This window comes from Geotrypetes seraphini, chromosome 3, assembly GCF_902459505.1.
Source record: "Geotrypetes seraphini chromosome 3, aGeoSer1.1, whole genome shotgun sequence".
Lineage (NCBI taxonomy): Eukaryota > Metazoa > Chordata > Amphibia > Gymnophiona > Dermophiidae > Geotrypetes > Geotrypetes seraphini.
The window spans coordinates 410,308,813-410,325,523 of record NC_047086.1 but is presented as its reverse complement, the minus strand read 5'-3'; the positions used below and the strand labels follow the sequence as shown (position 1 = coordinate 410,325,523).

At 45.4% G+C, this 16,711-nt stretch overlaps 1 protein-coding gene across 1 annotated transcript in view; it reads left to right on the top strand.

The window, feature by feature from the left end:
- Nucleotides 1-16,711, top strand: part of CUL9 (cullin 9) — a 535,945-nt gene that overhangs the window by 287,535 nt on the left and 231,699 nt on the right. Inside the window, exons 22-24 of the mRNA XM_033937681.1 lie at nt 721-742; nt 1,519-1,614; nt 16,112-16,287. Coding sequence (XP_033793572.1) covers nt 721-742; nt 1,519-1,614; nt 16,112-16,287 — 294 coding nt within the window. The remainder of the gene's footprint in view (nt 1-720; nt 743-1,518; nt 1,615-16,111; nt 16,288-16,711) is intronic.

Sequence of the window (16,711 nt, the reverse complement as noted above, 5' to 3'; positions counted from 1 at the left end):
CTTTGGTTCTCAGCCCAACCAAGAAGAGAATGATGTGAAGCCATGAAACTTACGAGTTATTCCACACTTTTCTTGACAATTTTTGTTTCAATGAAATAAAAGTGTGGAATAACTCGTAAGTTTCATGGCTCCACATCATTCTCTTCTTGGTTGGGCTGAGAACTTTTCAGCGGCCCCTCATAATGCTTAGATGTGTTTATTTCTGCAGGGTTGTCACAATCTCTCCCTAATTGATTGCTTTTTTTTTACATTTCAGTAGTCTGGACTGATCCTTTGATGACAGATTAAGATCCAGATTAAGACCAATGCTTTCAATATTGGATTTCCAAATAGTGATCCAAAGCCTTGTAATTACAAAATTAGATTTTTGTAACACTTTATTTCTGGGTATTACAAAAACAAGGGTACATGCCTTGCAGGTTGTGCAAAATACAGCTGCAAGGATGATCACAGGGTGGTCTCATTGATTGCCCATTGAATATCGCATTGAGTATAAGATCTTGACTTTATGGGGAAGCAGCACAGTACTTGATCCAGGCCCTGAAAAATCGAATGTGTCCAGGATGTGCATTCTAAAAAGACCTGGATGTCAGCTATATCTTTAGCTGGCCCTAAATTGTGGAATGCATTGAATGAACCATTAAGATTATGTTCTAACTTTGTCTCATTCAAAAAACTATTGAAAACTCACTTATTTGTGTTTTCATGTACTTTTCCTAGGATCTTTTTATGTACTGAGTTAGTATTTTAGTATGTTTTTAGTTGAATTTGTATTTTTTGTAGGTCTTATTTTATGTATGTTCATTTGTAATCCACCTAGTTGATAGGCAGAATAGAAAGTGTTAAAATAAATGAAGGAAAAATTAGTTCTTGGATCATTTTCCTTTAGTTCCAAAGGATCAGTACAGAACCCACCCTTCTGAATATTCAAGTTCTTTCTTAATGCATATAGTTTCTGGGTTTCTATGGTTCTTGGGCACAAATTTTGCCGTTTTGGGGGGCAATATTCTGGTTCTCGCTGTTAACTTTGAAAAGGGAGCAGACATTGTGGCTTGCAAATCACTTGTCCACTGACTGATTTAGGCTGCCCAGAACTCTATAAAGCACAGCTCACTAGTGCTCCAGCTGCCGGCAGATGGTTATCATCCGTTAGTCAGGACTGAACCTTTGGGACTAATTTTTCCTTAAGGTTCTTTCCTTTAGTCCCAAAGGATCAGTCCTGACTAATGGATGATGACCATCTGCCAGCAGCTGGAGCACTAGTGAACTGGGCTTAACTCAGCCGGTGCACAAGTGATTTGTAAGCCACAACGTCTGTTCCCTTTTCAAAGTTAACAGTATCAACTCCCACTTGTTTTACATGTTACCTGCCCTTAACAGGGCATTCTGTGTCTTTCCCAAAATGTGTAACTTGTATAACGAGACTCTCAAAGCAGAGCGATGATGAGCTGTAATCAAAGAACAGAGTAGCGTCTAACAGGACTTATGACAGCTGCTTGTTCTGATGTCTTCTGGCAGGTGAATGTTTTGGCTTCAGCCAGTCGTGTTCTGCTCCTGGAGAACCTGACGCGTTTCTGGCCCATAATCCAAATTAAGATCAAGCGCTGTCAACAGGTTTGTATCCTGCTATTCCTGAGGCCTTGTCTATTTTACAGCACATAACAAAGGGGAAGGTGTGCTTTTTAACAGCTTGAAATGCAGTGTTCTCCCCAGAAATTTTTTCCAGCCGGGTGGCATGAAAAAGTAGTCGGGTGGGGCGGAACGGGGAAATTTGGTGGTGGGGAAAATTAAAGGCTCCTTTTACTAAGCTGCAATAGTGTTTTTAGCGCGTGCAGAATTGCCATGCTACACGGCTAGGACTAACGCCAGCTCAATGCTGGCGTTAGCGTCTAGCACGTGCGGCAATTCTGTGCGAGCTAAGCATGTGGTAAAACCACTAGCGCAGCTTAGTAAAAGGAGCCCTAAATGTGTACTATTTGTATTAGTTAATTATTACTAGTTATTTTCTAATGCTCAATATGACCCTCCCCTTTCTTAAGGTTTGACACTTGTTCCATAATTTTTTATTAAATTTAAGAAGTATCCAATTCTAGAAGTGAATAATTAGATATTTGCCCTCTTTCAAATAGTATAGAGCAGCGTCTCTCAAACTTTTTTAACTCCGGCACACTAAACGGAGCAAATGTTTTTTGTGGCACACTAAATGCAGCAAATAGTTTTCATGGCTGGAAAAAATTTCTGGGGAGAACACTGTTGCCGTTAGTTTTCAAGGTCCAATCACGTCAAAGACTGATGCTTATCTGGGCAGTTGTATAATCAAAAGAATGGATAAGATAACATGAGAAGTGAAATTGTCATGAATCAGAGGGATACATACCCTGTAGATCCTAAAAGCAGGCTTGTGAATTAGATATAAACTATGAAGACAGTGGTGTACCTAGCATATGTGACACCCGAGGCCCATCATTTTTTGACACCCCCCCCAATCTGTATGAAAAACATGATTTTTATAACAATCCACACATCACACAAGAGTGTACCTAGGAAAAGGCAGCATCTTACATACTGCAGTGAGTAGTACAACATCAATACACCCATTGTAAAACTAAACAAGCCAGACTAGTACAGATCAATCCTACACAGTCAATCCTAACTGAAAACACAGAACACAGAAAACACCTTCGCCTAGTATGGAATATGTAATCACAAACTAACTCCTCTCCCTTTTACAAAACTGTAATGTGGTTTTTAGCCATGGTGGTAACAGCTCAGACTCTCATACAATTCTGAGCAATTACCACCATGGCCAGTGATAAAAAAACGCTCTATAGTTTTGTAAAAGGGGGAATAAAATAGAAAAACGTAGACAAAGATTAAATTGAACCACCAAGAAGCTGGACTCTGCATACAATGCAACACCACAGAAACAGCGATGCATCTCCCCTATAGCAAAAAAATAAATAAATAGAATTTTTTTCTACATTGTCTTCTCTGGTTTCTGCTTTCCTCATAGTCTTGTCACTCTCTTCTTTTCATCCGCTGTCTACCCTCTCTCTGCCCCTTCTATATGGCATCTTCTCTCCTTGTATTCCCCTTCCATCTCTCCCTTCACCCCTATTAGTCTGGCATCCATATTCTTCCCTTATCCCAGGACAAGCAGGCAGGTATTCTCACTAGTGGGTGATGTCATCCGACAGAGCCCCAATACGGACATCTTGCAAGCATGTCTTGCTTGAAGAAACTCAGAAGTTTCGAGATGCCCGCACCGCGTATGCGCCAGTGCCTTCCCGCCCGATGCTCCGGGCGTGTCTCCTCAGTTCTTTTTCTTCCGCGAAGCTGAGAAGTCTATCTTCAATTTGCGCCCATTGAATCTCTTTTTTGCCTTCTATTTTGCCGCGGGTTGAGTTCTTTTGGCTCTCCTGTGCATTTATTTCTTTCTTTGATTTCTTTTTAAAAAAAAAAAAAAATTTTTTTCCTTCCGATACCGGGTCGGCCGCGTGGCTGGGGCCCCGTGCCTTCGACCTTGCGGCGGAGCTTTTCCGGCCTATGTCCCGGCCGATTACCGGTTTTAAAAAGTGTAGCAAGTGCCAGCGCGCGATTTCGCTCACGGACCCTCATCGACGCTGCTTACAGTGTCTGGGACCGGATCACTTCCCGAAATCGTGCCGGCCTTGCTCCACTCTGACGGCGAGAGCGTTTAAGCATTGCTGTCTGCTGTGGGAGTCCATGTTCAAGATGGAAGCTTCATCGGATCCTGCAGCTTCGACATCGACGGGTGCTTCGACTCCTTCCGCGAAGCCCTCTGCCTCCCCGGCTGCTTAAGGGCCTCCTGAAACCGGCATCGTTCACACCGGTTTCGGCTTCGGCGCCGGTGCCTTCCTCCGTCTCCTCGGAGCAGGTATCGACCCCGACAGTTCCACCGGTGGTGCTCAAGGTGCCGAAGACTGGCAAGCAGAAGCACGCAGCACCGAAGGAGCGCGGAGACCGTGCGGAAGGGCCCCCTTTTGGTGCGGATCCGGATCCCTCCATATCGGCTTTGTTGCGGTCCCTTCTGGAGGCTCAGTTCGTGGAGGTCATGCAGACCATTGGGCCTCGGCTGATTGCCACCATCCAGGGTGACCTTCCAGCTTCGGCTTCGAGGGGCGGACCGACCCCCTTCTCCTTCTCCTCGCCACACGACCTCGTTGCTCGGCGAGGAGGAGCGGCGAGCGGTGTCCGGGTCCTCGAGGAGGTCCTCCGTTAGCGCTGTACCTCCTTTGGAACTGATTCCCTCGAGGAGGGCCTCCCTTAGTGATATGCCTCCCTTGGAGCCCATCCCCTCGAGGAAAGCCTCGTTTAGTGATCTGCCTCCCTTGGAACCGATTACTCCGCCCCATGACTCAGTGTGGCGTCCACCTTCGGGGCCACCCAGTCCTGGACATAGCAGGAAGCAGGACGAGTTCTTCCGAACCCCCTATCAAGCCTGGGCGGCGTCGGGGGAGGCGCCGACTCTTCCGCCTCTGCGATCGACGGCATCGAGTCCAATCTGCTCCTTGGAGGCGTCTGAACCAGTTTCTCACAGACGGGCTCGATCCCCTTCCAGGCATCGGGAGGGGCATCGATCCAGACATTCTTCGAAGCATTCCTCTCGGCACTCGACCGTCTCGCCTCAGAAGAAATTGCCTCGGTTGGGGTATGCTGTTTCGACTGGGTCTCCTCCTCCGGGCCCGGAGTTCGAGGACCCTGAGGTTTTCTACTCGTCCTGTTGCTCGCAGGCCTCTCTGGAGCCTGAAGCCTCTTCTTCTTCTAGTCCGTCTCGCAGACCGGCGACGGCGGACCAACTGTCCTTTTCATCGTTCCTCAGGCAGATGGCAGATGACATGGACATTACTCTCGATGCTGGGTCTCGATACTCCAAGGAATACCTCGATACCATGCACTTGCCTCGTCCTCCGGCGGAGTCTTGCGGCTTCCCCTGCACAAGCTCCTCGACCAGACCTTCATGCGATGCTTCGAGTCTCCTTACTCTATCCCTGCGGTCCCTGGCAAATTGGATGCGCGGTACCGCACGGTGCATCATAAGGGCTTCGAGGGTCCTCAGCTTTCTCACCAGTCCCTCCTGGTCGAAACCTCGCTCAAGCGGTCTCATCCTGGCCAGGTCTATGCTTCAGTGCCTCCGGGCCGCGAGGGCAGAACCATGGATAAGTTTGGTCGACGCATCTATCAGAATTCGATGATGGCGTCTCGAGTCCTGAATTACAATTTCCACTTTGCAGCCTACTTGGAATTTTTTCTACCTGTGCTTCGGAAGTTCACACCGTACATCGAGTCCCAGGCTAGTTTTGAGTTTGAGGAAGTGGTTGCTTCGCTGTCCCAACTTCGGCTTCAGTTAATGCAATCTGCCTATGATGCGTTCGAGCTCTCAGCCCGAGCGGCGGCCTGCTTGGTGGCGACGCGCTGGTTGGCCTGGTTGCGGACAATTGATATGGACCCGAATCTTCAGGACCGCCTGGCGAACGTCCCGTGTGCTGGGGCGGATCTTTTTGACGAATCCATCGAGACTGTTACGAAGAAGTTGTCTGACCACGAAAAGTCCTTCCAATCTATCCTTAGGCCGAAGCCTAAGCCTCAGCAGTCTCGACCTTCTCGTCCGCCGTTGATTTATCAGCGGCGTTATCAGCCGAGGCAAACTCCACCTGCGAGGCAACCGGCGAAGCGCCAGCCTCCCCAGAAGGGTCAGCCTAAGTCTCAGTCGCCTGCTGTCCCTAAGACCACTCAGCCTTTTTGACTGTCTCGTCGAGGGCATAACCAATCTCGTTCTGCCTCCCCCTGTTTTTCCCATCGGAGGGCGCCTCCATCAATTTTATCATCGCTGGGAGGCCATAACAACCGACCTCTGGGTCCTTACTATCATAAAGGAAGGATACTCTCTTCATTTCCATCGGGTCCCTCCGGACCACCCTCCAAGAGAGTATCCTTCCAACTTGACTCAGACCGCCCTTCTTCTCCAGGAAGCTCAGGCTTTGCTCCGGCTTCGTGCCGTGGAGCCGATCCCGACGGACCAACTGAGCCAGGGGTTTTACTCCCGGTACTTCCTTGTTCCGAAGAAGACGGGCGACCTGCGACCCATTTTGGACCTCAGGGCCCTCAACAAATTCCTAGTCAAGGAGAGGTTTCGCATGCTGACTCTTGCTTCTCTCTACCCTCTCCTCGAGCAGAACGACTGGTTATGCTCTCTGGATCTCAAGGAGGCCTACACTCACATTCCCATTCATCTGGCCTCCCGCAAGTTCCTCAGATTTCGGGTGAGACGTCTACATCTGCAGTATCGAGTGCTTCCATTCGGCCTGTCCTCGTCTCCCAGAGTCTTCATGAAGTGTCTGGTGGTGGTGGCCGCTGCACTCCGGAACAGGGGTCTTCAGGTATTTCCATACCTCGACGACTGGCTCATCAAGGCCCCGTCAGCTCCAACAGTCATTTCGGCGACCTTGACCACGATCTGCTTCCTGCAGAGCCTAGGCTTCGAGATCAATTTTCCCAAATCTCATCTGCAGCCTACCTAGTCCCTTCCCTTCATCGGGGCGATACTGGACACCATTCAGCTTCGAGCATTCCTTCCTCCTCAGCGCATGGATGCTCTTCTTCGTCTCTGCCAGTCTGTGTCTTCTCGCCAGTCCATCTCAGCGAGACACATGATGGTCCTCCTGGGCCACATGGCCTCTACAGTTCATGTGACACCCTTTGCCAGGCTCCATCTCAGAATTCCTCAGTGGACCCTAGCTTCTCAATGGACTCAAGTGTCAGACCCGTTGACTCGACACATCATAGTCACTCCTGCTCTTCGGCGGTCTCTACTTTGGTGGATGACCTCTTCGAATCTATCCAGAGGTTTGCTGTTTCACACTCCTCCTCATCAGAAGGTTCTCACAACCGATTCCTCGACCTATGCCTGGGGGGCTCATCTGGATGGGCTTCGCACTCAGGGATTCTGGACCAGTGCGGACCGCCTCTATCAGATCAATCTTCTGGAGCTCAGAGCCATCTTCTATGCTCTTCAAGCTTTTCAACATCTGCTTCACGACATGGTGGTCCTCATCCGTACAGACAACCAGATCGCCATGTATTATGTGAACAAGCAGGGGGGCACGGGATCGGCCTCCCTCTGCCAGGAAGCTCTCAGAGTCTGGAATTGGGCGGTTCGCCACAATGCCTTCCTCAAAGCTGTCTACATTCAGGGGAAGGACAATGTCTTGGCGGTCAACTTGAGTCATCTCCTCCAGCCTCACGAATGGACTCTCCATTCCGACCCCCTTCATCAGGTCTTTGCACAATGGGGGACGCCTCAAATAGACCTCTTTGCGGCTCCCCACAACTTCAAACTGCCTCAGTTTTGCTCCAGGATCTACACTCCTCATCGCCTCGAGGCAGATGCCTTTCTGCTGGATTGGGGAAATCGATTTCTGTATGCGTTTCCTCCATTTCCTCTCATTCAAAAGACTCTGGTCAAGTTGAAATCAGACCATGCCACCATGATTCTAATAGCTCCTCGGTGGCCCAGGCAACCTTGGTTCTCCCTTCTACTTCAACTCAGCAGCAGGGACCCGGTCCTTCTCCCAGTGTTTCCTTCTCTGCTTACTCAACATCAAGGATCACTGCTTCATCCCAACCTACAGTCTCTCCACCTGACAGCTTGGTTCCTCTCAACGTAACCCCTCACCAGTTTTCTCAAGCGGTGAGGGATGTCTTAGAGGCTTCCAGGAAGCCTGCTACTCGACAATGCTACTCCCAAAAGTGGACTAGATTCTCTTCCTGGTGTATTTCAAATTCCAAAGAGCCTCAGCGTGCTTCCCTCTCTTCTGTGTTGGACTATCTTCTACACCTGTCTCAGTCTGCTCTCAAGTCGACATCTATACGAGTCCACCTGAGTGCTATTGCGACTTTCCATCAGCCTCTACAAGGGAAACCTCTCTCTTCTCATCCTGTGGTTTCCAGATTTATGAAAGGACTTTTTCATGTCAATCCTCCTCTCAAACCGCCTCCAGTGGTTTGGGATCTAAATGTTGTCCTTTCTCAGCTTATGAAACCCCCTTTTGAGCCTCTGAGCAAGGCTCCACTAAAGTTTCTCACTTGGAAAGTGGTTTTTCTGGTGGCCCTCACATCTGCTCGCAGGGTCAGTGAGCTTCAGGCCTTGGTGGCGGACCCACCTTTCACAGTATTTTATCATGACAAGGTGGTCCTCCGCACTCACCCGAAATTCCTGCCTAAAGTGGTCTCTGAATTTCACCTCAACCAATCCATTGTGCTTCCAGTGTTCTTTCCAAAGCCTCATTCTCATCCTGGAGAATCAGCTCTTCACACTCTGGACTGTAAACGTGCTTTGGCTTTCTACTTGGATCGCACCAAACCACACAGAACTGCTCCTCAACTTTTCGTCTCCTTTGATCCAAACAAGTTGGGACGACCTGTATCGAAGCGCACCATCTCCAACTGGATGGCGGCTTGTATCTCTTTCTGCTATGCCCAGGCTGGATTACCCCTTCCCTGTAAGGTCACAGCCCATAAGGTCAGAGCAATGGCAGCCTCTGTAGCCTTCCTCAGATCGACACCGATTGAGGAGATTTGTAAGGCTGCCACTTGGTCCTCGGTTCATACATTCACCTCTCATTATTGTCTGGATACTTTCTCCAGAAGGGATGGACAGTTTGGCCAAACAGTGTTACAAAATTTATTCTCCTAAGTTGCCAACTCTCCCACCATCCCATTGAGGTTAGCTTGGAGGTCACCCACTAGTGAGAATACCTGCCTGCTTGTCCTGGGATAAAGCAATGTTACTTACCGTAACAGTTGTTATCCAGGGACAGCAGGCAGCTATTCTCACGTCCCACCCACCTCCCCTGGGTTGGCTTCTCTGCTAGCTACCTGAACTGAGGAGACACGCCCGGAGCATCGGGCTGGAAGGCACTGGCGCATGCGTGGTGCGGGCATCTCGAAACTTCTGAGTTTCTTCAAGCAAGACATGCTTGCAAGATGTCCGTATCGGGGCTCTATCGGATGACATCACCCACTAGTGAGAATAGCTGCCTGCTGTCCCTGGATAACAACTGTTACGGTAAGTAACATTGCTTTCCCTCCTCCAATGGTCTGACATCTCTCTCCTCTTCTTCCCTTCCCTCTCCCACAACCCCATAGTCTGGCATTTCACTCTCTCCTTTCCCTTCCCCCCACTTCCATCAGCATCTGCCCCATTTCTTTCCCTTCAACCCAATTCCATCCAGTATCCTTCCCCCTTATGTCTCTCTCTCCTTTCCCTGCACACCAATTCCATCAGCATCTGCCCCCACCACCCTTCCATACCACCCTGACCCCCTGTTTCTCCCTCCACCACCCTTCCATGCTCCTCTCTCCCTCCAAACCAGCAAGGTCCCATGATGACTGCTTCTGTTGCCTCTGCCTCTGGAAGATGTAAGTGATGTTGGAGGGGGTGGGCCGGAGTTGCGGCAAGGTTCCACAATGACTGCAGCTGCCGGTCCACCCCTTCCGACGTCATTTATTGATATATTCATAAGCATTATGAGATAAATAAAAATAATACCCACCCTTTTCCCTTCTATCAAATATCTTACTTTGGGAAAATGTTATCATTCATTACAAAAGTCTGTTAATGGTCTCCAAATTTTCTGAAATTTACCAAAATATCCTTTTTGTGTTGCTATTGTACGTTCCATTTTATATATATGGCATACAGAATTCCACCAAAAGTTATAATTTAATCTGTCACAATTTTTCCAATTGTATGTTATTTGTTGAATTGCTACTCCAGTCAAAATAAATAAAAATTTATTGTTATTTGACGAAATTTGACTCTTTTCTCTCATTGCCGTTCCAAATAAAATAGTATCATATATCAAGGCTACCGGATTAACCAAAACATCCTATTTATTTGAGGCCAAATTGATTTCCAAAATAATAATATGAATGGACAGTAGAATAAAAGACGATCTAATGTCCCAGCTTCAAGATGACAGTGCCAACATCTATTAGACTTAGAACTATCTAGTTTTTATAAACGAACAGCGGTCCAAAAAGCTCTATGCAAAAGAAAGAACCAAGTTTGTCTCATAGATGCAGACACTGTACATCTCATCCTCCAAGACCAAAGTCGTGGCCTTTGAGATGCATTAATTTGATGCTTAATCTCAATGCTCCAAATGTCCCTGAGACCACTTTTTGTTTTTTTATTTACAAACCAGATATTAATTTATACCACTGTGCGGCCTGATGACCCATAGAATCCATCTGAAAGCATAAGAATTCCAGGCTATGATAATTATTAAGATTTTTCCATTCAGGGAACCCTACCTGAATTGCCTGCTTCAATTGCAATCATCTATATATTGCGATTTGTTAAGACCAAATTTATGTTGCAATTGTGAAAACTCTAGCAGCTTACTATTAGTTATTACATCCTCTAAAGTACGTATTCCTGCCAACATCCAATGCTTCCAGATGATTTTAAAACCACCAATTTTGATCTTGGGGTTTAGCCAAATCATTTGAGTTGTTGATTTATTTATTGGAATAGGAGTTAGATTACTTATATACCTTAAGGTTTCCCAGGTATCAACAAATATTTTATGCTCTTTATATAACCTTTGCATTTTGATACTAACAACATGACCAAGACACAAAGGAAACATGTCTCCATTCTAGCCAAAACCAATCTGGTATATTATCAATAGGCTCTGGGAGGATCTAATACATACCTTGACGCAAAATATAGGCTTGATGATACCTATTTATACTTTTGAGTAAAATTGCAATGCAAACAAGTCATAGAAAAGAATAAGTAATGTGTAAACTAAAAACCAAAAACAACATATTGTAACACCGAACTCAGAATTAATGAAATAACATGCTAAAAAAATTTAACCCCACCCCCAAAATAGGGCATATACATATTTAAAATGATGGCTGGTTACAAACAGTATGCCTAGACTATATAGACCTAAACAGGGCAAAAGTAAATGTATAGGAAATGAACAGCTGATAATACAGTGTATCTTGAAAACATAAGCCAATAGTAGCTCAAAGACAAGCCAACCGGGTAGATGAAAAGTGAAACCTGGGAAAGATCTAAATTATTGTTCAAATGAGCTTCTATTAAAACCACAGCACTTGGGAAAGTAAAATGGACTTACCGAAAAGGTCTCTGCACTGATGAGATAAACTCGTACGCAGAATAAATGTGAACACGCGACAGTGGGGCTATGATATTTGATCCGTTAAAAGAGGTGCCAAAAAAATGTCAGCAGTGGATTGGATGCACACTGATAGGGAAGGGGCATCGAGCTGTTAAAAAAGGCTGCTTTAATAAATAAATGAAAATACTGGTGAAAAACTAAATAAAAAACCAAAACCATGATAAAATGCCAAACCTGACTGCAAGTGGTAGTGAAAGTAGCATAAGGCACCCGTAGTAATCTAATCTAATCTAATCTAATCCTTAGGTTTGTATACCGCATCATCTCCACGTTCGTAGAGCTCGACACGGTTTACAGTAGGAGAAATAGGAAGGAACTACAACAGAGGGTTAGAGGTAGAAGTGTGAAGAAAATTTAGAGGACTTGGGATGTCAAGATATAAGAGTTTCCTTGATTCCTAAGTTGGAGGGAGACTTACATTTTTTGAGAAAAGTCAGGTTTTCAGATGTTTGTGGAAAACTTGGAGAGAGCTCAAGTTCTGAAGAGGGGAGGTAAGGTTGTTCCAGAGCTCAGTGATTTTGAAGTGGAGGGAGGTCCCTAGCTTTCCTGTGTGGGAAATGCCTTTTAGTGAGGGGAAGGATAGTTTTAATTTGTGGGAGAATCTGGTGGTATTAGGGTTTGAGGAATTCCAAGAAAGAGGGATAAAGGGAGGGAGGATACCATATAGGATTTTGAAAGTTAAACAGGCGTATTTATAGTGGACCCTGGCGATTATCTGAGCCTAAGCCGCCGCCGCCATCGGATAACAGGCCCCAAAGCTGCGCTGCCGCCCCAAGCTCTCCCTTCTTCCCTGCGTCGGGCCGACCAGCATTCCTCTCCCCGACGTCAATTTTGCTGTGTAACCGGGTCTGGGGCCTGAGTAAGACTCCACAGCACATACAGTGATTACACAACAATGACACCTGCGTGTGACCCAGACTGGAGTCACCCTGCAGTCAAAGAATGACACCAAGAACCAAAAGCAAAAATAAACCACAATTCCTCAGAATGAGTAGTAAAAAAAAATTCAGGTTTTATTATCTTCAAAGTAATAAGGGCAGGCTTATTAGAAGTCCTACTCAAAACAGGTAAGTGAAATATCTTCAGTCCAAGTTCATCAAGCAGAGTAATGAACAGTCCAAACATAAATAAAAAAAATACCTTTTTTTTTTTCTTCTTCACCCCACTGGGTTTTATGTTTTCCTTAGCTCTCAATTAACCATGCTCCTAAACAGGGCAATTTAGTTCCTTCCAAACACTGAATAACACAATAGGGTTTAAGGCACTGGCTGCCCTATTGCTAGTGTTTCAAAAGAAGCCTCTGACAGCCAAGCCTTGCACTGTCAGGATAAGGAGAGTGCCTCAGGTTTGCTTTACTTTTTAGCTTATAATAGCTTCAAATTTCCCTCCCAGATTATAGCAAACCTCTCCCTCAATTCAGGCACCAACAGCTTCTTAACAAAAAGAAAAAAAAAAACAGAGCAGAAAAGAAACCACAAAGTCCTTCAAGGTTCAGCTTCATTCAAGACAGTCTTTTACACACAGCAAGCTGAACAAACGAAAAAAAAATGCACTCATGATTCTTCACTGTTAGCTTCCTTTAGCAGGTACAGCTGGTAGACAAACCAACTTCCATGGCTTCCTCAGCCAAGCTCATTTCCTCTGGCAAGAGTTCAGCTTCCATTGGGAGTTCCAGCTCAGGCACAGTTTCTTCCAAAATATCTCCAGCTTCTTGTACCTCCATGGGTGAGACGGGTTCGCCTCTGCCTGGCCCAAGGAGACTCGCAGGGAGCAACGGTCCCAACCTTTTCCCTAACCTGCTTCCTCCCTTGAACTGAGCTGCTGGTTTTGTACTGATTGGGCCACACCCTAACCTGGCTGATTCAGCAGTCCTCAAAGCAGCTCTAGAGCTCCTCCTTTGGTGACCTGAATATTGCTGGTCTAGGGGACTTTCAGGATATTCCAACTCCCTCTGGAGGTCAGGGTGAGAATCAGTCCGATTCTTCCAAGGACAACCTTTGGGCACTCCTTTCCGGGTTTTACTGGGAGTCTCAATTGGAACCTTATCCGGAACCAGGGCAGGCACAAAGTCTGTCTGGTTACAGCTGTCAGAGAGGAAGTTCCGGCCCAGCCAGGCAGCGATTGGCTGGCCAGAACTTCCTCTCCGATGGCAGAATTGATGTCGGGGAGAGGAAGGCTGATTGGCCCAAGATCGCGATCGACCTATTGGGCACCCCTGTTCTAAAGAAATGCTGCCGGGTCCTGCCTTTGTGGAAACAGAAAGTAGGCAGGACCCGGCAGCAAGAATATTAAATTATAAGCTTCACTGACCTGTCTCCCACCTTAGCCTGTAGCGAATGCATGCTCCAGGGCTCTAACATGTGTGTGCCGGCTTCTCTTCTCTTCCCCCTCCCCCCCCCCCCCGGACATAACTTCCAATTTTAGAGGGAAGAGAAGGGAAGCCGGCATACACACGTTAGAACCCTGGAGCATAAGTTCGCTATGGGCTATGGCGTGAAATCTCCAAGCCGTTTTTTTTTGTTTTTTTTTAATGTTGAGCAGCGGCGGCAGCAGCAGAATTCACGATCGGATGATAGCCGGGCGGTCATCTAAATTAGCCAGGTGGAGCGCCCGGCTAAAAGGCCCTAGGGAGAACACTGAAATTGTCGAGGAGGGTCAATGGCAGGGTGGGGGTTATCTGTAGTACAGTATGATGGGGAATTGTTACTATTTTAACGTGGCATGATGGGAGAAGAATATTTCATCCACTTTATGGTATAATTTGGTTGGGTGGAGCTGCAGCCCATGGAAGCCCTTTGCTTTTTTAAAATTTATTTTCAAAATTTTTAATCATACAATTCTTTCAGAACAGTGAAGGATAAAGATGTACATCATACAAAGAAAAGAAATAAACAATTTCTAATACAAATCTTTCTAGCCCACATTAATTAGAGGGAGCTATCAGAATTACCCAAGTTAAATCATCTCTAGTGCTTTTTCTCTCTTCCTAGACTATTTCCCTACATCTTTTCCCTGTGCGTAAGAACTTAAAAATGGCTAAAGCTGAGTGGGGTCCCCCCAAATAAATTCAATTATGCACTTACATGGGAATTTTAAGAAAAATGCAGCTGCCAGAACTAAAACCTTGCAGAAATTCCTTCCTTCGCATTTGGGTTGTTCAGGGAATATCAAAACATTATCTCCACGGAATTTAGTTGTTTTATTTTTAAAATATACGGTAGTCTCATAATTAAATTTTTATCTAATTCACTTATGGGTCCTTTTACTAAGGCGCGCTAGCACACGTTAGCATTTAGCGTAACATTGGGTACCCTCCAATCTTCAGGTACTACAGATGATTTTAGCGACAGGTTACAGATCACTATCAGCTGGTCAGTAATTTCATGTTGAAGTTCTTTTAGTACCCTGGGATGTATACCATCCGGTCCAGGTGATTTATCACTTTTTAATTTGTTGATTTGGCTTAGTACTTCTTCCAGATTCACCAAGATTTCTTTCAGTTCCTCCGCATCACCCTTGAAAACCATTTCCGGTTCAGGTAGATCTCTTACATCTTCTTCCGTAAAGACCGAAGCAAAGAATTCATTAAGTCTCTCCGCTATGACCTTATCCTCCCTGAACGCCCCTTTTGCTCCTTGATCATCCAACGGTCCCACGGATTCCCTCACAGGTTTTCTGCTTCTGATATACGGTACCTAAAAAAATTGCTATGAGTTTTTGCCTCTTTTGCAAGTTTCTCTTCATATTCTTTCTTAGCTGTCTTTATCAATGCTTTGCATCTAACTTGCCAGTGCTTGTGCCTTTTCTTATTTTCTTCATTCGGATCCTTTTTTTTTTTTGCTCTAATAGCCTCTTTCACTTCACCTTTTAATCATGCTGGCTCTCGTTTGCTCTATCTACCAGTATATCATCTGTGATTTCCTTACAGAAAATCAGATCCTCACAACTCACTGTGGTAAAGGAAGCCCTAATAGTTTTAGTTTTATCATCAAAGAATTTTGCAAATTCATCTCAGGGCTGTGGAGTCGGTAGATAAATGTTCTGACTCCGACTCCTCAGTTTTTTGTACTTCTGACTCCGACTCCGACTCCAGGTACCCGAAATTTCCTCCGACTCCACAGCCCTGGTTCATCTGCAGATGGTCCATTATCTTTATGATTCACATCAGTAGTACTGGTGAGAGATTTCCAAGCTCTATTTAATTCCTGATTATACTTGGTAATTTTTCTCCTCTAATTTGATTTATCAGCCTCTAATTTACTTTTTCCCATTTATGTTCTAGTCTTCTACAATCTCGCTTGTGGTTGCGATGATAGGAGGAATACCAAGGAGCTTTACGGTTATAAGAAACTGTTTGAGAGATTAAAGATGCCAAGGAATCTAATGTTTTTTTCTGATTCTTCCTTCCATTTTTTTCAATAAATCATCGATTTTACTGTCGATGGGGGGTTTGGTAGGATTTTTAATAACTGAGACAAAAATTCCTCTGTGTTTATCTTTCTCCTCACAGTTATTGATCTCCCCTGATTTTTGACATAAAGATAGGTATACAAAAACTATCTAAAAAGTGATTGGACCATGGCACCCTCTGCCATTCCCTGTTTGAAATTATGGATTGTTGATTATTTAGATCCAGAGAGCTAATAAGGTCCAGTGTATGTCCTTTTTCATGTATATTGACAAAAGAAGTGAGTGTCAACCCTAATGAGCTCATGAATGATTTAAAATTGCAAATTGATATCTCCTATTACCAATGATATTGAGTACATATATATTTTGTGATGATATAAGGGGTTCTGTCCATATACAACGTGATGGGGATTGTCTTTTCCTAGAAGAAGATATTTCAGTTGCTATGTCTTGTGTTTCAGGGTGGAATTGACACCCGTGTCCGTGGCATTGAGATTCTTGGTCCAAAGCCCACCTTCTGGCCTGTGTTTAAGGAACAGCTGTGCAGACGCACCTATCTTTTCTACACTACACGAGCTCATGCATGGTGTCAGGAGGTCTCCGAGGATCGCATGCAGCTGCTGCAGCTTTTTAACAAGTGAGGAGCTTCTACAACTCTTTCTCCTGTCCTCTTTTGGCCCCCCTGATTTTCCCTGCCTACACTTTCTTTTTTTCATAATTTCATAGAGGATGCTACTAAATCTATCAATACAATAATACAGAAAACAGCAAAAATTTCAAACTGCAAACATCAAACCTATGCTTGATACAATAAGTATTTTTAGAAACACTGTGATAATAAACGCGGCTTTTTTCTAGTTAGATAGTCCCAGTTTAACTCCACCACTCTGCTACAGCTTCCAACTCTCTCAAACTGTTCCCTTCTCCAAGTCCCCCCTGACTCTGCCCCCGCCCCCTTCTTAGCCACCAGTTAAGCCAAAGTAAAATTCTTCAAAGGTCGCCATACCCTTTCTCACTAGGTGAAAACATTGCGCCATAGTTCAGTCAACTTTTCCATCTGA